Source organism: Carassius gibelio, chromosome B8 (assembly GCF_023724105.1).
Source record: "Carassius gibelio isolate Cgi1373 ecotype wild population from Czech Republic chromosome B8, carGib1.2-hapl.c, whole genome shotgun sequence".
In the NCBI taxonomy this organism is placed as follows: Eukaryota; Metazoa; Chordata; class Actinopteri; order Cypriniformes; family Cyprinidae; genus Carassius; species Carassius gibelio.
In genome coordinates, this window is record NC_068403.1 from 18,671,606 (window position 1) to 18,698,376 (window position 26,771).

A 26,771-nucleotide genomic window follows, 5' to 3' on the forward strand; every position below is an offset into this window, starting at 1 on the left:
AGACGGCAAAAAAAACCGCATCTCTCTAGCATTAATAGTTTTTGAGATAACTACACATTTGTAAAAGTATGCCATTTTGGGCGGTACCGCCCAATCCGTCCCCAGAGGGTTAATAATCCACAACCAGGGTAACACAGGGCAGGCAGGAAAACACACACGTAGCACTTGTATAGATGACACTGGACAAAGGAACCAAGGAACAGACAACACTTTAAATACAAAACTGAATGAGGGGGACTAATGGCCACACCTGAACCAAAAGACTAATCAAAATGAGAGGGAGAAAGTGGTTCATGGGGAGCACATCAAAGAAAAAAAAAAATCAAACAGAAACACAAGTCTGACTATATCTATCTATCTATCTATCTATCTATCTATCTATCTATCTATCTATCTGTATTTCCTTGATTATCGCTAAATCTCCATCACCTGCTTTCAGATGGAGCGGCATTTAATAGAGACAGCCGTACTGTATATTTTTCCTTTTTTTTTTATTTTTTTTTTTTTTACCAGCTCTCACTGTGCTTTATGCAATACAAAGTTCAATACAGGCAACCAAGAAGGTAAATATTGCATTATTGCCAGTATTATGTTGTTCTGAACATAATCATATAACATGTTCTGACGCAGAGAGCAGAGGGTTCCAGAAACAAGCATGTGTATGTGTGTGTGTGTGTGTGTGTGTGTGTGTGTGTGATTAGTGTATGCTTCACTTCTAATACATTATTAGCAGGCTCTTCCAGCAGAATGAATAGAATGTTTTTGTAACGACCTCCCTCATGGCATCCCTCCCTTTTTTACCATTTGTTCATTTGCTCATGCAAATGATGGTGCTGCAGAAACGGTGCTCAGTCTCCTGGGCTGTTTCATGCGATTTGTTAGTGTTACACATTCGATGTGAATCAAGTTTATATGTGTCTAATCTGTAATCATTAGCTCTCTCTCTCCTCTACACTGGGTCAGTCGAGTCTTTCATCCGTTCAGAGTTTTTTTGGATCGATGTTCAGAGAGTGGGCTGCCAATGCAATCATGTGCGGCTCAGGAGAGATTGGAAGTGACTGCAGCGAATTGACGCTAGTTGAAATGACAATGGCCTTTCGATGAGAGTGAATGGAGAGAAATGGAGGTGATATTCTGTTATGAAGCAGTGTGTGTGTGTGTGTGTGTGTGTGTGTGTCTATGTATGTATGTGTGCTAGGGATATGCCGGTATCAGATTTTCACGTTGCAATTAATTGCTAAAGCTTTTATCACGGTATATGTTATTATCACGATATTGGAAAACATTTTGTGTGCTTTTATGAAGGAAAGTCACTGACATTTGAACCTATTTATTTATTTATTTGTTTATTATCATTTTGGTCTCATTGAGCTTTATTAGTGTAAATTATTTTCTATTTATAGATTTAATAAAGTGAAATACTGTACATATATTTTCTCGTCTGGGATATGTGGCTGGGAATCTCCACTATGAGCGATACATTTTCTTTAGAGCAGGAAGTCAATATTTTTGTGCTCCGACATATCTGAGGCCACACACATGGAGATGCACACGTGAACACATGAATACTTACATTTGTGGTTCTTGCCTGAAGATAACTTGAGTAAGTGATGCTAGTGTCAGACCATGCGGATGTTGGTGGAATGTAAATACGTTTTTCTCTTGCAGTGAGGGGAGAAAACTGTGTAGGATGGGGGTTTGGTTAGGGGGCGTATGCAAATTTTCTGCAGCATGGAAGATTAACCAATCATTTGAGAAGTTAACCTAATTACACAGAGCTATTTAAAGGTGTACAGATGATTCAGTCATAAAAGCAGCATGCTGTCTGATGTGCTGTGTGCTCTCCTCTCTTGGGTAGTGCCTCATCAGCATTACTTTCTTGTACTTCTCAATCTTACTTCCTCTCTCTCTCTGTCTGTCTCTCTCAGTTATGTTTGATTTCAGTTTAGTGTGCTCCATTGGTCTGACAATACAATGCACAATCTGTGAAATAATAGTAAAACATTACAATGTGAAGAATATAAAAAATATAAAAATCAACTCAAAAATAAATATAATTCATTTGCAGTAAAATAAATTAGGTTAAATTGCGTAGTTCTATGTTTTGGTACATATATTTTAATATTTTTTTTATTGATCAATAAAACATTAAATAAAGTGGTATTATTTTGATTTAAAATGTTATGCACCAAAATAAATTAAAATCCAAATTTTGAAAGAAGAGTGTTATATTCACCTAGGTTGTTCCTTTGATAACTAAAATATTAACAAAAGTAGCATTGTTGTGATTTAAAAGAAAATGTATTTAATGTATATTTGAAAATATAATGTGTTCCTGTGATGGCAAAGCTGCATTTTCAGTAGTCGCTATTCCAGGTTTCAGTGTCACATGGTCCTTCAGAAATCATTTTAATATGCTGATTCTGTCACAAATGCAAAGTAAAAAAAAAAAAATAGATAGATGCTGATGTAATGATGGACTCTCTCTCTGGTTCTTTTTCTCCTTGTCTATGTAGACTGTTCTAGATGTGTTGTGTGGAGACGATTTCAGTTGACTAGTGATCTCTGTAGTTCAAACCCTCAGTGTCAGTCTTTCTTAGACAGATGGGCCGCAACGTCCCTCTCTCTCTTACTGTCTTCACTCACTTACTCTCTCCCTGTCTCACTCTTCTCAAAATGAATAATGCAATGACTAACACTAGCTGTGTTGGAAACTCTCTGTTCTTACCAGAAATACACCCTGCCATCTAAACGTGTGTTTTTCAGTGTGTGCCTGTGAGTATTTCTGCTAGAGTTTGAAAATGTGTACTACAAAACTGAGAATCTAACCTTTCTGTGTGTGTGTGTGTGTGTGTGTGTGTCTTGACAGGAGAGTGAGCTTCAGCATGTTCTGCAGGAGAAAGCACGTCTGAATCTCCGCTTGTTCACCGATACCCAGAAGGCAGCAAAGTATGAGCAGGTAAGCAGTCTGTCTCATTGTGGCTTATGGCTAGATAGTAAACCCTCGTCGTCTACTCACTCATACAAGCACAATGGCATTGTAATCCGCTCGCCCTATCATTTGTTCCCTGGTGGAGAGCACTAATGGTGTTTTTGCCACTTGAGTGGAAGAGGAGTATTGTTCCTCATAAAGCTGGAGGCCTTGAGCCGCCCGTCACACATTTCAGCATCCTCTAACTCAATCCACCGAGTCCCTCTGCCCCGCTGGAGCACGCCGGTGACCACCCGCTCACTCGTGAGATTGATGAGTTCATCTCTGAGTGATTGTATAAATGCCCGCTGTATGAGTATGGAGGATTTGTGCCGAGATATAAATGTCATGCCGATTTTGGTTTATGCTAAAGGAGAAATGCTGGAAGAATAAGGTTTGACTTGAGCGTAAATATCTTAGTTACACATACATCTGCAAAGTTGAGCAATGTTTCAGCCAACTGCAAACTGGGATTAATCGTGATTCCTTTCATAAAAAATGTGATTAATTAGTTATTTTGTAATCAATTGACAGTACTAATTGAGTTATTTATTGTCATACAAAAATATTTATTATCTACCATTGGAGTGTAAGATTCTTTGTTGTGAAAGAAATTAATACTTTTCCAAATGAATAGTAATTAATAAAAAATCAAGGATGCATTATATTGTTTAGAAGGGACAGTAAATACATTTAGAATGTTACAAAAGATTTCTGTTTCAGATAATGATGCTCTTTTGAACTTTCTTTTCATCAAAGGATCCTGAAAAGAAAAATGTTTCATGATTTCAGCAAAAATATAAAGCAGCACAACTGCTTTCGGCTGATTATAAGAGTAAAGGTTTCTTGAGCAGCAAATCAGCTTATTGGAATGATTTCTGAAGGGTCATGTGACACTGAAGAAATGGCTTCTGAAAATTCAGCTTTGACATCACAGGAATAAATTATATTTTTTAAAGTAGTTTGTCTTTAAAAATATAATATTCCACAATGTTACTGATTTCACTGTATTCTTGATTAAATAAATGGAGCCTGGGTGAGCATCATATTCTTTCAAAAAGTTAAAAAGTCTGACTTTTTCCAAACTTGGAATGGAAGTGGCAGGGTAAATGTATTTTTATTTATTTTTTAATTTTTTTTCTTTTAATATTTTTTTTTCACCTAAATTAGTGCAGTATTCAGATACACTGTGTTTATGCTTTGGTTTTATAAAATTGTTCCAGAAAGCGCTGGAGCTTTAGTGAGTTAAAGGGCACATTTCTACTTCCTTTTATCTCTTGGTAAAATTATATTTTGGGGGTTTTTCTAATCCACCATTTATATGTGTCTGCTCTGATAGCCTATGTGCCTGTGTGTTGGTCCTTACGGGGTAAAAATGTAATTTCCTGGATAGTGAAGTTGATATCGAATGTGATGTTGATCTTGAGGTGAGGGTCTTTTGTGTGTAGTCATGGAAAAGCAATTTCCTGAAGGATTGGTTTATGACAGCGTCAAGAAATATTGTTTTACATGACATTGTAGGTCAGTTTTGGGCCTGTATGTTTGTGTGTAACACAGCATATCTATTGATATCTAGTCAGTTATAATCAGTTATTCAGTTAATTTCTTATGGAAATCGTGATCGTTCCAGTCTCCCTTTTTTGCTGAATGCAACATATCTGCTCAACCAATCACAGCGCACCATTCCACGAACTCTAGACAGTAATGGCGGTGCTTTGAATACACCAGTGTCCTAGTTTCCCTCATCCTCTTTGCACTTTGTGATCAACAAACAAGGGCTGCATGATAAATCGCATATAATTGTCATTCGCATCTCGTCAGTAAAGCCGATTCTGTGATTAATAGTAACGCTAAATCTCAATCACATGCTTTCAAATGGAAATTATTCAGATGCATTTAATACATAGAGCCGTAGATCACTGACAAGCTACGCTATATCATGTTTATTAGATGAATCGTATTCGATTATGAATGCAATATTGCGTAGCTTGTCAGTGTTAGTGTTTTTATTAATGCCATTTATGTTTTTTACAGCACATAGCACTAGTCAATTAAATAAATGTAACATGGCAAAGATGAATGTAAGGGAAATGTCATTTTGGAATTTCTGTGGTTTAATGTGATGTTGTCATGTTCTTGTTTGTGATTAAATTGTATTTTGTCGCTGTAATTAATTTAAAGCATTAACAAGATGACCCGTTGAAATCATTTTGGTAGCGATGACTGATGAATGCATTTTTTAGTCCGGTGCCTGTATATAAGATTAGTATTGACCAAGTTCAGATGCTGTCGTATACTATCACCTTACAATGTTGTGTATTTTCATCAGCTCCAATATGAAAAATAACTTTCATATTGATTCAGTGGATTTATTGCATTTTGGAAGAAAAAAATTTATCATGGATTTATTGCATTTTGGGAAAAAATAATACAATTTAATAATAAATCTTTGAAAATCAAAACCTGACCACTCATGTTATTATAAACTAAATATGCTATGTGAAAGTTTGAAACAGAAAATATTGGTTTTCATTCTGCCACTTTCTTGATAAAGAAAACAAATTTTTACTCAAATTAATCATAATGGATTTATTGGATTTTGGAACCAAACTTTTCATATATTTGAAAATAAAACCGCTATTATTCATTGTCAGATAATAAGGGACTTTTTTCAACAGCGGTAAATAATGTTAATTATTCCAGACTTATTTATTCTGAACTATATTTATTTGTCCATTTTCTGTTAAATGGTCGGTTAGGATCATATAATCTAGCAGCATGTATTCATTGGGCTCCATTGCTTATGTCTTCTGATACTGCCGCTCTGAACTATAATCATCTAGTTTAGTCTTGGATGTGCATTTTTCTGATCTCCCCTAGTTCTGTCTCACACCTGCAAGTGTGATCTTTTAGTCATGTCTGTGTCAGTGTTTAGTTGGAGGCACATCTTGGCATCCCATCCTGGCAGAGCGATGTCCTCCTGCTGAGCTGTTGGAAGGTAGGCCGTGTCCGAAACGTCCGAGTAGGTGTGTTGTCAAACGCTTTTGCAAAACAGGATCCCTACTCCCTCATTAGTAATTTATGAATGCAGTGCCTTTGAGGCCGATGGCAATACAGAGGAAAGAAAAGGGGAGAGAAAGAAAAGACAGAATAAATAAAGGAACGCCAGTAATTCAAAATCATCAGGAGGGCTATAAGTGTGATATTTATAAGTAATAAAGTATAACACTTTCCATAGTTTATGGTTTGAGTTCTGGCAATGTGCTGTATGCATTTGTTTTGCTTAAAGTGATATTTACCCAAAAATTCTGAAAAATTCTGTCATTAATTACTCACCCTCATATCGTTCCAAACCTGTTAGACAGCATGAACACAAATTAAGATATTTTTAATGAAATCCGAGAGCTTTCTGATGCTGCATAAACAGCAACACAACTGACATGTTCAAGGCCCATAAAGGTAGTAAGGACATCATTAAAATAGTGCATGTGACATCAGTGGTTCAACCTTAAAATTATGAAGGTACAAGAATACCTTTTGTGCCCTAAAATAACGACTTTATTCAACAATTTCTACTCTTCCTTCTCAGTCTTTGATGCACGTTCACAAGAGTACCATGAAGCATAACATTACAGTTGAACCGCTGATGTCACATGGACAACGACGGCAGCCATTAAAAAATACTATGGAAGTCAATGGTTACCGTTTACTGTTTGGTTACCAACATTCTTCAAAATATATTGTCCTTGGTGTTTAACAGAAGTAAGAAACTCATACAAGAGTACAACTCATTATAGGAGAACTTGGGAGGAAATGACAGTAAATCCCCGCAGCTAGCGGAAAACCTTCCCAGAAGAGTGGAAGCAGGAAGGCTGAATTTTACTTTCCTGTCTATTAATTTAAAACACATTTAAATTACAGTTCATACATAGAGTGACTTTAATATTCAGCTTCTAATCAAATTCAACTTCTACATTAAACTTCATTCTGATAATGTTTGGGAGGTGTAAAATAAAATATTCCAAAGGGGTACAGAAAATAAATAAATGAAAATAAAATTCTGTGTAGTTTGGAATATTTTAATTATTATTTTTTATATATGGCACAATATAATATACTTAACTGCAAAATATTTACAATCAAACAACACAACTAACCAAAATTAGGATCACATATAGCTCATTATGCTACGATGCTAAACTGAGAGCTGTAATGGTGTGACATCTCCGAGTCATGTGAGCCTGCCCTTGCTTGAAAAGAATGGTCCTTCATGCATCACTTATTTTGTGAGTTTACCCCCCACTCAAATAGCTGTTTCAGAGTGAGACATCAGTGAACTTACAGCTCTGTCCCAGCGATCAGAATGGCAGTCTTCAAGATGGTAGTTGCTCCATCTACACAACTTATGTCTATCCACTCTGTTAGTGGCTCAGCATTACTGGAAAGCAGAGCAGGACTGTTACAGATGAGTGTCTTCACTGTCTTGACCCTTTGGAAGTCAGGCAGAGGTTAACTGATGTATTTCACGCCTGGCCTATACATACATACCTGTATTATAAAAACAATTTTTGGTATGAAGCTTACACCGCAAACCCATTAAAATGTGTTCCTTGCTTGTTGAATGATCTTCTTAACCTTGTCCAGACTGACAATATTCCAGAAACTCTTCCATGCACACTTAACTGCATACTGCTGAATCTTTTCTAAAATCAAATCAATTCAAATAATAAAATAAAAATAAGTGAGAAAAGAGTGCTTTCACTATTTCTTAATACCTACCCATTCTATCTTTAATATTTATTAAAATAATTATTGTGATCAAATAGTAGTGGTTCCTTGATAAAATAAAAAAAACACACTGATTTAGGACACTGAGGTTAAAACTATTATTTTTTATTTGTATTTATTTATTTGTATTTATATAATATTCTGATGAAGGTAACTGATTTAAGAAATTGCATTTAAAATGTATTTCAAACCATGTAGACACATTAAAAAACAATAATAACATTGACAAAACACAAATAGGAAATTAATTATAAAAAATCTTAGAAATAGAATGAAAACAGAAAAATTTAAAATTACTTTTTTTTTTAAATACTTCCAAATAATAATAAAAACTACAGTGGTATCTCAGTGATACTAAAATAAAACACTGTTCCTAAGTGCATATAAGGCCTTGACATAAAGTGTCGACTGAACTACTGAGTAAATTGGTTTTCTCCATACATTTTTTGTTTTTGTTTTAATTGTTATTATTTATTTATTTTCCTTTAGGACTAGGCTTAATCTGTGTCTCTGTGGTTTTCTCTTGCAGGGGAATGAATGTTCCCTTTAAAGTATGCAAATGTTGGCAATGTAAATTTAATGAATGAACACGGTGCACATTGCTTTAAACAACATTCAAAGCACGATATGTAAAGCTGAAAATAATAAACGAGTACTTGGATTAGATATAGTTTAATCATGAAATGATTAAATACATTTTTTGTTTTACCTGCCAAACATGGCCTTGGTAATAGCAGAGGTTGTTTCAAAGGTGGAGAAAGTTATTGAAATTTAATTTATGATTATAAAAACATCATAACATCAACATCATAATATGTCATGTAAAATAAAATAAAATAAAATAAAATCTTTTATTAAAAGTAAGTATTGTCAATTTTGCTGAAATGTTCTCTTTAATTTGTACACAAAGGTTATTTGCTCAATGCCACCATCACTATCTAACAACATGCCAGTTAAATGTCATAAGAATCAACAATACAAGTGTAATAGGTCAAACATATTTCCTCTGGAACAAACGTATTCAGCTGTAATTGCTGTTGCAGTGGGTGTTCACTTCAGGTCAGGTTGCAGATAAGAGACGAGTGTCAGACTGGAAAGGCGTGGAGTGTGAGTACTGCCTCTGTCTCTGACAGCTCAGCTTTTTATTATGACTGACACTGTGATCGATACAGGACGTCAACCCCTCTGCCCTCCCTCTCTAAAAACACGACTCTCACCCCAGAGCTCAGTGCTGACTACACTCACTCCGGATATCACATGCCAGTGGACAAAGACAAACAGAATATGTCATTTTCAATTGATCAGAGTGTTTAATAGCATTGAATCCTTTGGGGAAACCTTTTATGAGCATCTAGAGCTGCCTTCTCAGACCGTGCTGTTTATGAAAGCATGCTGATAGTTTCACCTATTAGGCTTGTGGCCACGTGGGTCCAGATGGTCTTATTCATACATGGTTTCAAACAGATCCAAAGACAACCACCACAGACAGTTTGACACTCATAACTACTAGTTTAAACTCTCACCTTAATAACTGGTATGAAGTAAAAGAGGCCTAAAGGAATGATGGGGGAACGGGACTTTGAAATGTGTCATTTGCATGAGTACCAGTGTGTGAAACTTGTGTACAAACCAGTCGGCCAAGGCACCGATGTGTGTTTTGGGAGGATGGAATGACCTTTCACCTTTATAACAGAGGTCAGAGGGCAAACTGTGGAAGACGTGTGTGTGGAAGACGTAATCTTCTGTTAATATCTGCCTCTCTCTCTCTCTCTATCAGGTGAAAAGTGAGTATGAACAGCTGCAGGAGGCTCTGTACACTGTGACAGTGGAGAGAGATTGTGCTCTGTTGGAGAGGACTGAGCTCCAAGGCAAACTGGAGAACCTAGAGCAGGTGCTGAAGGTGAGAACCCGCCAGACGTGTCAATGTAGAACACATAAAAGAAAAACAAGTTATGGAAAAAGAAAATGAAGCCTATGTTTGGACAGTTTCTTCTGTAACTCTTCAGTTTGCATTGTAAGATTATTTTCATTATGGTTACATAAAGTATTACATTAACATCTATCAATCTACAGTGCCCTCCACTAATATTGGCGCCCTTGGTAAATATGAGCAAAGATGGCTGTGAAAATAAATCTGCATTACTTATCCTTTTGATCTTTCATTCAAAAAGTTCACCAAATTTGAAGTTATCACTGAAGTAAATCAAAGTGGGGAAAAATCTCATTGTGAAATAAATGCTTTCTCTAGTTCATGTTGGCCGCAGTTATTGGCACCCAATTATTGCAACGTCCTCTTCCCAAGATAACAGCTCTGAGTTTTCTCCTATAATGCCTCAAGAGTTTGGAGAACACCTGATAAGAGACCAGAGACGATTCCTTCATTCAGAATCTCCCCAGATCCTTCAGATTCACAGCTCCATATTAGTGTTTCTTCTCTTCAGTTCACTCCACTCATTTTCTATAGGGTTCAGGTCAGAGGACTGGGCATGGGGTACTTTTTTATCACTGTTTGTACTTAACCCATCTGGTGGGTTTGCTGCCAAAAAGGCTTTCTGACCCCAATACTCAACTAATTTCTGCAATTCTCCAGCTGTGATCCTTGGAAAGTATTTGGCCACTGAAACTCTCCTCCTCACAGTGCATTATGATGATATAGGCACACGTTCTCTTCCAGATAGATTTGTAACATCTTTAGTTTATTTGGAACCTCTTAATTATCGCCCTGATAGAGATTTTCAATGATTTATCTCTTTTCTTACAGCCACTTTATATTTTATGAAGCTCAACAATCTGGCTCTTCACATCAGAACTATTTCTGGTTTTACTCCTTGTGTTGGATGATTAAGAGAATTTGGCCTCTGTGTTCCTCATATTTATAATCCTGTGATAAGTTTTTCTGCTTGGCCAATGGGCTCAAGGTGGGACTTTTATTTTGACAACGCTGAGAAAGGCAGTGCCTGAGCATAAAGTGCTCACATTCTCCCTCTTGTTTGTCATTAACAGTTCTGTCTAATTCAGATAGAAGTCTGTCTAATAATCAGACAGAACAGTTAACCCTTTGGAGTCGATTAACGCATATATGCGTTATGAGGCATTTTCTCCGGATAGCCCCGAAAAGAACTTAAATTACACTTTCAGTTTGTGCATCAATTGAACATCAATCGAATCTGTGAAGGGTCTACTTTTTTTTGTATACAGAAATAATAACAACAAAACTTTGTGCACTTATAAAATAAAGATAACAAACAAGGTGTGCTGTCTACAGCCTTTGTCTGCGCTGATCTTCATTTACAAACACGTCATTAAAATGAACTGTAACTCATTGAATACTCAACATAGAGACATGAGCGAGATATCTATAGAAAGCCTGACATGTCTACTTTTAAGCTAAACAAGTGCCGCCGAAAACAAATATTCTGTGATAAAGTAATCCATATGAAAACAACGCAATGTTTGTTTTTCACGTCTCCCTTCATTATACCTAATGTGACTCTGCCCCCGGCACTGAACGCTCTATTCAAATTCTAATGTTTCACTGAATCGCGGGGCTTGAATGCACCCAAACAGAAGAAAAAGCAGCGTAACTCACCTGAAAAGATGTGTTTGTGTGCCCGAACACGAGTTTAACCAGGCACAAAAGCGAAGCTTCTCTTCTCGTCTCTCTCAGTCCTCGACTTTTTACAAATGCTGGAAAGAAACACGCTACAGAAACTCTCACGATAGCGCATTTGCCTGTAAGTGACTAGTGATTAAACTGTCGCGATAGTTTCACAGTCCAAACATAATCATTTTGCCATGATCGATCGAGGTTATGTTGATCAAAATCTAAGAAACTATTATTATTATTTATGATAGATCGCAATTACATCGGGGTGGCCGTGATTATTTCCATGGTGGCCATGGCCACCCCTGGCCACCCCCTAGCTCCGCCCCTGCCTCTCAGTGACACAAGCTGACTTAAAGGCTCATTATCCAGCTCATTATCCAGCTCATTATGCAGCTCATTATGCAGCTCATTATGCGGGTCTTTGTCTTCTCACGTGTAAATCAAAATGAGATTCATGATAGTTGACGCCTACTCGCATATGACTTTTACAAAAATAAAAGTGTCTTAGAAAATTTAAATCAATATATTGTTTTGAGTAAACAAGATGATTTTCACATAATTTAGAAAGAAAAATTCTAGGCTACAAGCTCCAGTTCTCAAAAGTCCCGGGAACCAATGTTCTGTATGTGTTTTATGGCCTTATTCAAGTGATTAAATTTTTTTTTGCTTTTTCACTAACCTCGCATAACATTTTTTTTTCTCAAAAACACCATCATGTACATTAGGGGTGTAACGGTACACAAAAATCACGGTTCGGTACGTACCTCGGTTTTAAAGTCACAGTTCGGTTCATTTTCGGTACAGTAAGGGAAAGAAATGCAAACATTAAACTGCAGGTTGTTTATTACAATACATTTAAAAAAAACTTTTTAATAAAATATATATAAAATAAAAAAAATAAGAAATAAAATACTGCTGCAAAGTTCTCCACTAAATAAAATACTCTCAGTCTCAAACCAATATCATATAATATTGGTTAATAAAGGCTCTTGTCACGACAACAATATCTATACTTCATGTTGAGCATAAATATAAAGCCTACTGATAAAAGGACACCGTCAACAGTATTGACGGCAAATAGACTATGTTTGACAGGTGCAATATTTGAAAATCAATAATTATTAATTTATTTTTTTAATTACATTTATATCTGAATTTATGTCAACCTATAGACTTTCACACATCAAAGTGTCATGAATTAATATGTATTTGTGTACAAAATGACATATAAACATATTTTTCTATTCTATTTTGCCTGGAAACGCATCCAAAACGCTTGCGTGTCGCGTGAAAAATAGGCATCGGTTCTATTTCTAGCATGCACGCGTTTTCCGCGATGCGCGTCTCACGCAGGCAGTCTGCAAGCTCTAACCTGTTAACATGGGAGCCGAATTAAAAACAGACACGCCACGCAGCTTAGACGCATGCGCCACGCATCCAGTGTGTCGCCGGCCTTAGAATCAGCTGCAGGGCGGGATTTGCGCTGAACGCGGAGACTTCCGCCACTTATTATGTTCATTTGGAAACACGAAAATGTACTTATGTTCTGCACACAAAATATTGCATTCCGTCATTCAGTACACATGTGCACCGTACCGAAAGCCCTGTACCGAAAACGGTCCGGTACGAATACACGTACCGTTACACCCCTAATGTACATACATGCTGCTCACATATTATTATAGCCCAGTTTGTGCGGATTACAATGAGACTAGACTTTAGCCATTTAGATGTTTATAAGCAACTGAAAAAGCACAAATGTCAGGGCATGACAAAACTTCTCCAGGCCCCCAAAATACCCTTAGACTCCAGAGGGTTAAACAAGGGAATTAATATGTACAAAAACTATTATAACCATTGCTTTTATATTATTAGCAATAGAAAGGCAAACATTATAATACTTTCTTGTTTGCCATCAGCATTAAGCAAATTCACATTTACATCATTTAAACAAATCTTTGAATTGCTAATGAACATTTCATTTCACAAACCTTGCAAACTTAGCTGAATCCAGCTGTGAGATCTTGTGAAGTGTGCATGTAACCTACATAATTGCGTGCTTTCTTCGTGACGGTCGGTCCATGTGAATTGAATGCTTTAAACTTTAAACTCGTGATTTTTAATTATGCTTCATTGAAAGGTTCGAGTTTTTGAAAATTTCTTGAATAAAATATCAAAAAATAATAATAATAATGCAGATTTATTTCCACAGCCGCCTATTGTCATATTTACCAAGGGTGCCGATATTAATGGCGGGCACTCTGTCTGTCTGTCTGTCTGTCTGTCTGTCTATCTATCTATCTATCTATCTATCTATCTATCAATCATCTGTCTGTATGTCTGTGAATATAAGTTACAGCTTTATAACAAATACTTTTATACAGTGATGTGTAAATATTTCCTTAATAATACAATTAAATAATTACACTATTGAAAATGACCTTTTTTTAGATTACTGTAATAAGAATTTAATCTGTGCATAATATTCATAAAATAATGTCACAACTATTTATGTAAACACTCTTTATGGCCATAAAATAGGCTTCATTTTCATTATGGAATACATAATAATACATTTTATTCAGTGTTCGAATTGTGTCAAAGATCTTGGGGGTCCCCCCCACCCCACCCAAAAAAAAAAACCTAATAATATACATTTGTATTTATTTATTTCATATAATAATATAATTTAATTTACTTTACTTGTGAATTTCATTTACTTTGTGTGTTTCAGAACATGTTTTTTACCATATCAAGTCATTCCAACCTAAAATCAGAAATTTGCGGTAAAAAATAAAGTAGAAAAATTATGATCTGGACATTTGCTTGACTGGTTGCCTGATTAGCTTTCTTGTTGACTGAGTCAAAATGTGTTGAGGCAGAGTGAAAATGGTAGTCCTTTATCTTAGTGTGATCTATGTCAGTACCTGACAGATCATCATGACAGATGTTTCAGGAAATCCGGCTGGCAATGTATAAGGATTTATAGCTTGACCTCCACTTACATCTGTTTTTTTTACCTCTTTTACTCCCCTTGTACTCTTTTATGGTTTTAGAGCTGTCGTACACCTCAAAGTGTGGATCTGTGATCGACTAGGAGTCCTGGAGCGCCTTACCCCTCCCCTAACATCTAACCCTCTCCTGCCCCTCCCTTCTCCCTGCCTCCCTCCATATTTTCATTCATCAGGTATCTCTAAAGACTTTACAGAAGCCAGCACTAACTGAATGTGGACCTTCGTACTGAGTACTAACAGCTGATCTGGATGCTGTATGTGGTCTGAATGGTTGGCCGGCTGAGGCACTGCTGAATGCGTTTGTGCATGACACAACAGTTATGCACAATTACACCCTCCCCTCACAAAATAAACTAACTCAGCTCTTCTTTTGAATGTGAGATATACATGGTGTTGATATTCTTAAAATATGCTTGTTTTTTTCAGTTATGTACTTACAAATTAATGTACAAAGTGTGAAATATATTGAAACCTTATTATTGCAAAATAAACTGCAACTGGGTGATCATTATATGATCTTGAAGGGGGTTTATTTTGCAGTTATGACTGGATGACCGAAACATTTTCCATTAAATAATAAACTTAAAACATAATATTGATGCATCTTCGGTAAAAAGTTTTATAACAGTTGTTCAGCAAAAATGTAAATTAAAATTAAATAAATACATTAATGGTCACAAATGAATAAGTAAATAAATCGACAAAATATTTATATATGTTAAAATGATTAAGCTATTTAATAAAAAAGTACTTGAGTAAATTTATTATACGAAAAATTTATTATAAATTTATTTATTAATTAATTTATTAATTTATTTATTTATTTATTATTTATTATTTATTAATTTATTATAAATTTAAATTTATTATACGAAAACGTGCCATTTCCCACTTTTAATGTTTGATTTTCAAATTTCTGTTTTGAAAATCTTTAAGCCCCTTTTTGGATTAAGTAGATCCTTACCTCTCAGGAAAATGTGCCGTGCCATCTCAGGCTATCTTATTTTTTTCATTTTTTTTCATTTAACTAATTTAAATGTGTGTTTTTGGTCAACCCTGTTACCAACATATTAATTACTTTTTGAAAAGGTTTTAAATACATGTATAGAACAAATCTGATATACTGTGGAAGATATACTCCCCCTTGTTACATTAAGAGTGTTTGTGAATTGAGAATATTGAAAGTTTTATTTTTTTAAGGGGATGAATACGTTCATTTCCAAATTACACTCTCCCAGCATCTTCTGTTTTAAGAAAAATGTATGGAAACAAAAATTAAACACCTCAATTCAATTTTGAGTGGATTATTAGCCTCTCTTACTAAACATTTACAATTAATTGATTACATTTTTATTTACATTTTTTAAGTTATATTAGAATATTATACAAGTAACAGGGTTGACACATCAGTTACAGGGTTGACAACAGCTACCGTATTGATTATACTGCTTGTTTGAGTTACAATTATGGTTGTAATGGAGTCTTAATTGGACATTCATAAACCTTTAATTCAACATGACTAATCAGCATATTATGTAGACGGCTCTATTGAGATATTTTAGCATAAAAATGATGAAAAACCGAAACTTATCTGTTTGCATGAACTTTAACTTTAAAATGTTTTAACTGTTGCCCCGCCTTCTACTTCTCAAACCTCATATTTCTATGATATTGTGCTGAGAAAACACAGATTTACCCATTCTGTGTTGGTAGTGGCGTGTACCACAGTTTGCTTTGCCAATTGAGAAACTTGATTGGTAAACGGTTTGCCAGAATATACCCTGACCCAGATCTATCCCGTTAGTGAAGCATTGGTTTCCACACTGGTTTCATTAAATAAATAAATAAAGGAAATTATTATTTTAAAAGATTCACGAATAAGAATCATCTGTTCACGAATTGGATCGTGAACTTGCATTACCGAGCCAAAGATGATACTGAACATTTCGAATGAATAAAGAAGTTCATCTGTAAACCACATAAAGCTATTGTTTGACTTCATAAACCTTTATTTTATGCATGCTTCGTATGGATCTGTTGACTGAATGCATAGTGTGATTTCTAGGAGAATGTTTGTGTCGTTATGTGCTTGTAACGGGAAAAAATCAGTCGCGGTATTGTTTGAAATCCCCAAACTTAAATATTAAATTAATAAATTACATCAAAATAAAAGTAATCACTGGTAATCTAAAATAGTTTTCAGATGTTACTGTAATCTGATTACCCCTTATTTAAAATGTAATTTTAACGAAATACAGTTACTCATATTTTGTATTTTACATACGTAACGCTGTTACATGTATTTCGTTACACCCCAGCCCTGATTATTTATGATTGTGTAGCATACTGTAAATGTAAGTAGTTCACATGCCATCAAATAATCATACAAGTCACACAAGCTTGATTTATTTTTTGACAAGAAAACTTTTTCAAACTATTTGGATGGAGTGCATGTATGGAGAGTATCCCAAATGCAAACTGAAAAGCTTGTTAATTTATTGACTTCTCATAATAAAAAAAATAATGACTTTTGATTTATAAAGCACATTTATAAAACCCAATGCACTTGTGTGTATCAGTATAGATCAGTAACCTCAACATATTTTAGCCTATCTATCAGTAGAATAAATAAAAAAACATGATTTTTAGGGATAAAAACTGTAAAAACATGTATATTATGTATACTATTTGTAAGAAAAGTATGTCTGTTAAAATTCTCAGTCATCCAGGTCATAGTTATCCAAGAAGGGTTGGCTCAGGGGTGACAACCCCACAGAGGTTAAATGCCTGGCACTCCCCATCAGTCATTTAGAAATGAAGAAACCCCTTGGATGAGAGGCAATAGCTTCAAATATGGACGTACCTAGTCCAGTTGCCCTTGATTTAACCCTTCTTGTGTATACAACATGGGTAAGACTGTCACGGTTGGGTTTGGGAAAACACAAAGAGAGGGTAGATCCAAATGCAGGTAAGGGTTTTTATTTAAACAGAGGGGTAACTACAAAAATAAACAGTCATGAGAGACAAACGTAACCAAAAGAGGGAACCGGATGAAACGGGGAACTCGGAAGAATGAGAAGGTAGAGGAAGTCTCGGGGGAACGAGAGCATGAGACACATAGGGTAAGGACTCCATGAAGACAACAGAGAAAGACAGCTCTATATAGGGAAACTAATGACAGAGTATTGTCAACACCTGTGCGATTCTAATTGGAGTGCAATTACTGTGAAGACACAACCAGACTAGCGGAATTAAAGTGCCTATGGTGAAGTGCCTAAGGGGAAGTGAGCTCAATAGGGAACACCCAGGAAAACAAAGACTGGCAGCGTGACATTACCCCCTCCCTACGGAGCAGCTACCAGATGCTCCACCTAAACCCAGGAAAACCCCAACAGAAAAAGAGGCAGGAGGGAGGTGGAACGGCGGCGGACCAGGGGGAGGGACGGAGGGACAGAAAACAGGGACAGGAGCAACCAGGAGGAATAGAAAGGTGCAACACAAAACAAGGAGTCCAGGAGGGAGGCGGACAGGTGGAGGCTCAGGGGGAGGGAAGGAGGGCCAGACTAAACTAAAAGGAACAGACAGAAACAGAATTCAAAAAACACAAAACATAAGTCCATGAAGGGCATGTTGAGGCGTCCACCAGGACGGAGCAGATGACCACCACATCTTTGTGGTCGAGGCCGGAGTCCACCAGGGCGGAGCGGAAGACCACCACGGCCTTGTGGTCAAAGTCAAAGCCCTCCAGGGCGGAGCGGAAGACCACCACGTCTTTGTGGTCGAGGCCGGAGTCCACCAGGGCGGAGCAGAAGACCACCACGTCCTCATGGTCACCGCCGGAGTCCCCCAGAGCGGAGCGGACGACCACCACGTCCTCGTGGTCACCGCCTCGGGAACTGTATCAGGCACCGCCTCTGGAACAGCCTCGGGCACCGCCTCGGGAACTGTATCGGGCACCGCCTCGGGAACTGCCTCGGGCACCGCCTCGGGAACTGCCTCGGGCACCGCCTCGGGAACTGCCTCGGGCACCGCCTCGGGAACTGCCTCGGGCACCGCCTCGGGAACTGCGTCGGGCACCGCCTCGGGAACTGCATCGGGCACCGCCTCGGGAACAGCGTCGGGCACCGCCTCGGGAACAGCGTCGGGCACCGCCTCGGGAACTGTATCGGGCACCGCCTCTGGAACAGCCTCGGGCACCGCCTCGGGAACTGTATCGGGCACCGCCTCGGGAACTGCCTCGGGCACCGCCTCGGGAACTGCATCGGGCACCGCCTCGGGAACTGCGTCGGGCACCGCCTCGGGAACAGCGTCGGGCACAGCGTCGGGCACCGCCTCGGGAACTGCATCGGGCACCGCCTCGGGAACAACATCGAGCACCGCCTCGGGAACAACATCGAGCACCGCCTCGGGAACCGCATCGGGCACCGCCTCGGGAACCGCATCGGGAACTGCATCGGGCACCGCCTCGGGAACTGCATCGGGCACCGCCTCGGGAACAACATCGAGCACCGCCTCGGGAACAACATCGAGCACCGCCTCGGGAACAGCATCGGGCACCGCCTCGGGAACAGCCTCGGGCACCGCCTCGGGAACTGCATCGAGCACCGCCTCGGGAACTGCATCGGGCACCGCCTCGGGAACAGCGTCGGGCACCGCCTCGGGAACAGCATCGGGCACCGCCTCGGGAACTGCATCGGGCACCGCCTCGGGCACCGCCTCGGGAACTGCATCGGGCACCGCCTCGGGAACTGCATCGGGCACCGCCTCGGGAACAGCCTCGGGCACCGCCTCGGGAACTGCATCGGGCACCGCCTCGGGAACAGCGTCGGGCACCGCCTCGGGAACAGCGTCGGGCACCGCCTCGGGAACAGCGTCGGGCACCGCCTCGGGAACTGCATCGGGCACCGCCTCGGGAACAACATCGAGCACCGCCTCGGGAACAGCATCGGGCACCGCCTCGGGAACTGCATCGGGCACCGCCTCGGGAACAACATCGAGCACCGCCTCGGGAACAACATCGAGCACCGCCTCGGGAACCGCATCGGGCACCGCCTCGGGCACCGCATCGGGAACTGCATCGGGCACCGCCTCGGGAACAACATCGAGCACCGCCTCGGGAACAGCATCGAGCACCGCCTCGGGAACTGCATCGGGCACCGCCTCGGGAACAGCATCGGGAACTGCATCGGGCACCGCCTCGGGAACAACATCGAGCACCGCCTCGGGAACTGCATCGGGCACCGCCTCGGGAACAGCGTCGGGCACCGCCTCGGGAACAGCATCGGGCACCGCCTCGGGAACTGCATCGGGCACCGCCTCGGGAACTGCATCGAGTACCGCCTCGGGAACTGCATCGGGCACCGCCTCGGGAACTGCATCGGGCACCGCCTCGGGAACAACATCGAGCACCGCCTCGGGAACAACATCGGCCACCGCCTCGGGAACTGCATCGAGCACCGCCTCGGGAACAGCATCGGGCACCGCCTCGGGAACTGCGTCGGGCACCGCCTCGGGAACAGCATCGGGCACCGCCTCGGGAACTGCATCGGGCACCGCCTCGGGAACTGCATCGAGCACCGCCTCGGGAACTGCATCGGTCACCGCCTCGGGAACAGCATCGGGCACCGCCTCGGGAACTGCATCGGGCACCGCCTCGGGAACTGCATCGGGCACCGCCTCGGGAACAGCATCGGGCACCGCCTCGGGAACTGCATCGGGCACCGCCTCGGGAACAGCATCGAGCACCGCCTCGGGAACAGCATCGGGCACCGCCTCGGGAACAGCATCGGGCACCGCCTCGGGAACTGCATCGGGCACCGCCTCGGAAACTGCATCGGGCACCGCCTCGGGAACAGCATCGGGCACCGTCTCGGCCTCCGGAACAGCAACGGGAACCGCATCGGGAACGGCTTTGGTCACCGCCTCGGCCTCCGGAACAGCAGCGGGCACCGCCTCGGCCTCCAGAACAGCAACGGGAACCGCATCGGGAACGGCCTCGGCCACCGCCTCGGCCTCCGGAACAGCAGCGGGTACCGCCTCGGCCTCCAGAACCGCAGCGGGCACCACCTCGGGAACAGCATCGGGCATTGCCTCGGCCTCTCGAACAGCATCGAGCACCCTCTCGGGAACAGCCTCGGCCTCGGAAACAGCATCGGGCACCGCCTCGGGAACTGCATCGGGCACCGCCTCGGGAACAACATCGAGCACCGCCTCGGGAACAGCATCGGGCACCGCCTCGGGAACTGCATCGGGCACCGCCTCGGAGACTGCATCGGGCACCGCCTCGGCCTCCGGAACATTAGCGGGCACCGCATCGGGAACGGCCTCGGCCACCGCCTCGGTCTCCGGAACAGCAGCGGGCACCGCATCGGGAACAGCCTCGGCCACCGCCTCCGGAACAGCAGCGGGCACCACATCGGGAATGGCCTCATGGACGGCAGCCGCCCGCTCGGGAACGTTCTCCGGGTCCTGAGGAACAGTAGCTGCCTGTCTCCTCCTCCGCCCTCTACGATGGAGAGTCGGTGGCGTTGAGTCGGCCATCTTGTGCTGTGGTGCTGGACTGGCGGCCATCTTGAGCTGTGGCGCTAGGCTGGCGGCCATCTTGGGCTGTGGGGCTGGGCTGGTGGCCATCTTGGGTTGTGGTGCTGAGCTGGCAGCCTTGTCTGGAAACTCTGGTGTGGTTGTTGCATTCCACTGAGCACGATGGTGCAGGTAATTGGTAAACCCCCAAAAGTCCAGGATCTCTAACCCCTTCATCTCCCATTGAGGTAAAGGATCATCCAGGCAATTATTAAACCAATCCTTTAGTGCTGCATCATTGTAACCTAACCCGACTGCCAAAGTCCAAAACAATTGCGCCAGGCCACCCACCTCCCTTCCCTCTTGATGAAGGGTGGTTAAGTTCCGGACTCTCCCCCTCCGTTCCTCCATGGTGGCTGGGGAACCGATCCGAAATCTCACACCGCTGGATCTAGGCATGATGGAGTCCTTCTGTCACGGTTGGGTTTGGGAAAACACAAAGAGAGGGTAGATCCAAATGCAGGTAAGGGTTTTTATTTAAACAGAGGGGTAACTACAAAAATAAACAGTCATGAGAGACAAACGTAACCAAAAGAGGGAACCGGATGAAACGGGGAACTCGGAAGAATGAGAAGGTAGAGGAAGTCTCGGGGGAACGAGAGCATGAGACACATAGGGTAAGGACTCCATGAAGACAACAGAGAAAGACAGCTCTATATAGGGAAACTAATGACAGAGTATTGTCAACACCTGTGCGATTCTAATTGGAGTGCAATTACTGTGAAGACACAACCAGACTAGCGGAATTAAAGTGCCTATGGTGAAGTGCCTAAGGGGAAGTGAGCTCAATAGGGAACACCCAGGAAAACAAAGACTGGCAGCGTGACAAAGACACACAAAAGCGTACTTGGGTCAACCCTCTTACCCTGGAATGGTTACAGGGTTGACGGTAACAGGGTTGACGAAAAAGGTTATTGCCGGCCATTACTAGCCATGAGGTATAGGTAATGACACTACATTACGTGCCTTAATGAGAGGCTTAAATATTATCATATATGTAAATTTTTAAATATGTACAAAAAACTTTTTAACATATGCTTTTCTGGTAACAGGGCTGACACAATGAGCGTGTCCCTGTCTTTCAGACATTACATAACCTCAAAGAAAATTCATTAAAAAGAAGAGAACACTTACTTGTCTTCTACCATCAACTTCATGAAAGTCAGATAATGTCACTTCCTGGAACTGATGCAACTTTTGGAACAGTCCATTATCTTTAAAGAGGTGTTTTTATAAAAAGTAACAGGGTTGACGAGAACCTAGGGACCCGACTAAATTGTGTGTTTTTTTATTTTATTTGACACGTTAAGAATAAAATCCATTTATGACTAATGAACTGACACTTAAGGCTTTATACAAGTATATGTTTTTTTATGATAGTTTGACTTTTTTGGCCTCGATAGCAAGTAGAAGTAGAAAAATCTTACTGAGGGACAGGCCATTTTCAACATTTCTTCAAGATGCTTTGTACAAAAATGTGATTAAAATCCTTTAAAAACCAAAGAAACAGAAAATAATTTATTCTTATATTATGAGACATTATGGAAACTAAAATATAAAATATTCTATTTCTTTTATGTTTTATTAAGATTTACAGAGCTTTTTTTTCCTGAGGGACACAAAATGGCACGTTTTCGTATAATGACCCAAATAAGTACTGATTAATACATAAATAGATCAGATAACCAGAATATATTTCACACACAGTACAGTTTATTTGTCCTCTGAAGGTTAGATTATTCTAAACCTTCCTCTTCCCTGCACTCCTCTTTCATAGCAGCATGGAAAATCCCTCGTTTCCCTGTATCCCTTGTAACCTCACATGTCACAAATGGAAAGAAAATTGCTAGGTTTTGTCACTGTGTACTTTTAACAGGTCAGAAGAGCTGGGGACTTTGTTGGGCAGTGATTGGTGCTGATTGAACATGCTGTGTTGTTTGCACACACCCTTTCATGTACAGAGCTGTGACCCTTAAGCCCTTTATTGATCATGCGAAGCTCCGTGGCTGTGCTTAGTCTGGCTGATTGACATGATGCTTCACTTCTGTTTTTGCTTTACCTAAAGGGGTGAAGCAAATGACACAAACTTGATTTACAACAACACTTTGCAGTTGTTTTAGTGCTCAAAGGGAAAGTTTACCCAAAAATGAAGATTCTGTCATTATTTACTCACCTTCATGTCATTTCAAAACCATATGCTGTTATTTTTGCTGTGGAAAATTACTGAAGTGCAGCTCAAAACCATGCAACAACAGTCTGTAGTGACTATGTGTATATTCCAGGTCTTCTAAAGTCATGCAATAACTTTGTTTGATGAACTGATGGAATATAAAATTTAACACAAGGCTTTGAGGGATAGACTTCACAATGACTGTATACAGTAAATACTGTATAAAAGTAATAATTTTCACAACTCTCAACTTTAAAAACTGTTTTAGTCTACTTTAGAGTTTTTGTCTACTTCAATTTTTTTTGTCTGCTGCACAGTCAATATTTTGTTAAACGATCCTTTGAATGCATTGTACTGTCCCTTACAGCCTTAATTTGATTCCGTTTAAAAATGAAAAATAGTGTTACCCTGACTCAGTTCAGTTCACTGAAAGTTATTTTAAGATTCAGCATATGGGTTTCAAATGACTTTAAAGAATCATTTTTGGATGTACTGTCCCTTAAAAAAACAAACGTTTTAGCTCATTAGAGGACAAATAATAGACAATGCATAAGCGCAGTGGTCAATTGCATGTTTACATAGAAAGAAACAATGAAAAAGCATAGCAATGCAATGCGTTCAGTGTATATGGCCCCTAATTCTGTCAGTTCAGGTCAGGGAAGAAAGAGATCTTAGCGTTTACATCAGATATTCCAGGATTAGAAGGGATTTTTGTCTCTGGTGCTCCTGGAGACTGATGATCTTTTATAAGCTGATAGTGTTTCGTTGTGACATAAAAGATTTTAAATGAATTATTTCACCTAAAAACAAATATTTTGATATAATTTACTGACCCTGTTCCAAATCCATACTTTGACATTCTTGCGCGCAACACTAAAGTAGTTATCTAACATCATGTCCAAGCTGCTGTTTTACAATGAAAGTCAGTGGTTAACACAGCTGTCCATGATCCCCATCTGCTTTAATTGCATGGGTTTGTGTTCCTCTCAAGAAAGTAAGTCATCACGAGGGTGAGAAAATGACAACTGAGTTTTCTATTTTGGATGAACTATCCCTGATTGATGGTTGCTCTCATTCTGTCTGGGTTCATCCTTTATCGAGTTTCCTCTCACTTCCTGCTCTCTCTTCTCTCTTTCCCAGCATATGCGAGAGGCTGCAGAGAGGAGGCAGCAGCTAGAATTAGAGCATGAACAAGCCTTGGCCGTCCTCAGTGCCAAGCAGCAGGAGATTGACCTTCTGCAGAAGGTGAGAGATCATGGTTTCCATCCACACCAAACCTTAGGATGGAGCTCATGCTCATATCAATATTCGGGCAAATACAATGTAAGCATACAACCAAGTAACAGGGACATTAATCATTCAGTCAGTACTCAACCAAGCAACCTCATGTTTGTAGCATAAAAATCTCAGCTAGTAAAACAGACAAGAAGGCAGTAGAATTTAGTTTGTAAAATTAATGTTGACAATACTGACTCTCAGTTAACCACTTTTTAAAGTTAAACTTAAAAGAGGCATAAGTATTACAATTTGTAATGTAAGTTAGGATGGAGTTCCACTCACGAGCAGCCCTAACCAAAACACTCTTTGACTAAATAATTTTTTTCTATGCAGTTACCTCTTACTGCACTTCTTGTTAATCTGTTACCATCTGATGCTACGTTAACAAACTGGATCAATACAAAAGGAGACAGTCCATGTTTAATTTTATACACAATGTTGATGGTGTATGGATTTCTTATCTAAAACTTTTACATTTTGTTTATATAGAGAGAGAATTGGTTTGAGAGAAGTATTACTTGCTTGTGACCAGTTTGTCAAACAATAGGTGATATGTGAGCAGATCATTGAATGCATAAACTTCTTCGCAGCCTTAGTTGACAAGCATCTGAGGACAAATCTAAAATTTGCCAAGTTTAACTTAATGTTATTGCAAACCTTCTTGATATTTCTATCAATATATACACCCAGATATTTAAAATCTGAGATGTCTTGTAGTCTCTCCCCATCTATGACTACATCTGGCTTCACACGGTAGCTTTTAAATTTACAAAAAAAAAACATACAGTTTTCGATACATTTAGTTTTAAGCAATTATGTTTTAGCCATTCTGTGTTCTTTATCATTAAGTTTGTTAACTGAACAGCAGCTTGAGATGCACTATTAGCATGTAACAAAAATGTTTAAAATTGAGACAAACATTTGGCAAATCATTTACATAAAAAAAAGAAAATGGGCCCAAGATCGAGCCTTGTGGGACACCTGCTGACAAAGAAACAACACCTGATTGACGATTCTTCACTCTAACCAACTGAGTATGACTACCCATTTAATAGTATTTATAGAAAAATCGACAAAATAATTATTGAAAACATCAGCTACTTCAGCTGACTTATTCTGAAGTTTTCCATCAACAACGAGTTTAAGTGATTCAGGATTTATAAAATGATGTCCCATTAATATTTTTAAACTAACTCCAAATAGACTCAGTATTGCCTGCTGCTTTTTCTATTATATTCAGAAAGAAGTTAGCTTTAGCTACCCTTAAAGGCGGTCACACATCGGAAGAGAAGCACAGCGCTGCGTCTAGCTGGTGGGTGTTTTGTTAGGTGATTTTGGGCTGTTCATAGCTGTTTTTTTAGGGGCTATACTGTATGTGTATTTTAGTTTATTTTACTCTGTCTTAAATATGTTTATTTATCTTTTCAACATTTGCATTAACACGACTATTAAAATTACTAATTTGTTTTGCTAAGGCTGATTTCTTAGCATCATATGTTTGCTACAATTCTACATAACAGTTGAACTAAAGAAAAGTCACAGAATTATTGAAATTACATTCTTAATTTAAATTATATATTAAAATTTAATTATTTTTTGATAGGTTTTCATAATTTAAGATAGACAGTCTAGCTTTAGGATCTTTATATATAAAGTATTTTGATAAGATTATTGATGAAGGCATAGTCAAAATGTCTAAGATAGTTTTAATGTAATAATAAGTTTTAATAAAAAATACCAAAAAATCGATCCATTTGACAGGAAAAATGCTTGAAATTGAAGAAACACCCAATAATAAAATCCAGCTGTCAAAGTGCTCCTAATGAAGAGAGATCTTTAATGGAAAACTGTTTCAGCAATTGAAGGTAACTGTCTGAAATTTTCCTCTCATTTCTCATTTGAATGAAGAGAAAAGTGCCACTGTCTCACCACTCAGAGTAAATTACTCTCTAATGAAACAGCAGAGCAGGTGATCAAATCTGACATTTTCTCCAGAACACTTGAACATTGTCACCCTGTGAAACGTTTGAGTTATGGTCTTTCTTTATTGAATGGGGCACTGTGATTACAGAGGAGAATAAACAGAATAAATGACACACACATGCTCATCAGAAGAAGTCAAGACATTAAGAACCCAGTTTTGTTGTTCTGAAGATGAATCTCCATGCATATTTCTGAAATGTTGTGATGCTGCAGAGGCTGACACTCAAACAGATGTTCCTCTATTCATGTGAAACTGAATGCTGTTTTCCACAGCTGCTGAGAGTTACAATGAATGACCCTACAATGCACTGCAGTCCTTGTTGCCTTAAACCTATTCAACCAAATTTGAGAATAGAACATGTAGGAATATTTTTTGCTGTG

The 26,771-nt window shown here is 39.8% G+C and overlaps 1 protein-coding gene across 1 annotated transcript in view; it reads left to right on the forward strand.

Moving 5' to 3' along the window:
- The window catches only part of rimbp2b (RIMS binding protein 2b), a 157,238-nt gene that overhangs the window by 90,403 nt on the left and 40,064 nt on the right, over positions 1 to 26,771 (forward strand). The window contains exons 5-7 of the mRNA XM_052563577.1: positions 2,870 to 2,959; positions 9,537 to 9,659; positions 24,270 to 24,374. Coding sequence (XP_052419537.1) covers positions 2,870 to 2,959; positions 9,537 to 9,659; positions 24,270 to 24,374 — 318 coding nt within the window. The remainder of the gene's footprint in view (positions 1 to 2,869; positions 2,960 to 9,536; positions 9,660 to 24,269; positions 24,375 to 26,771) is intronic.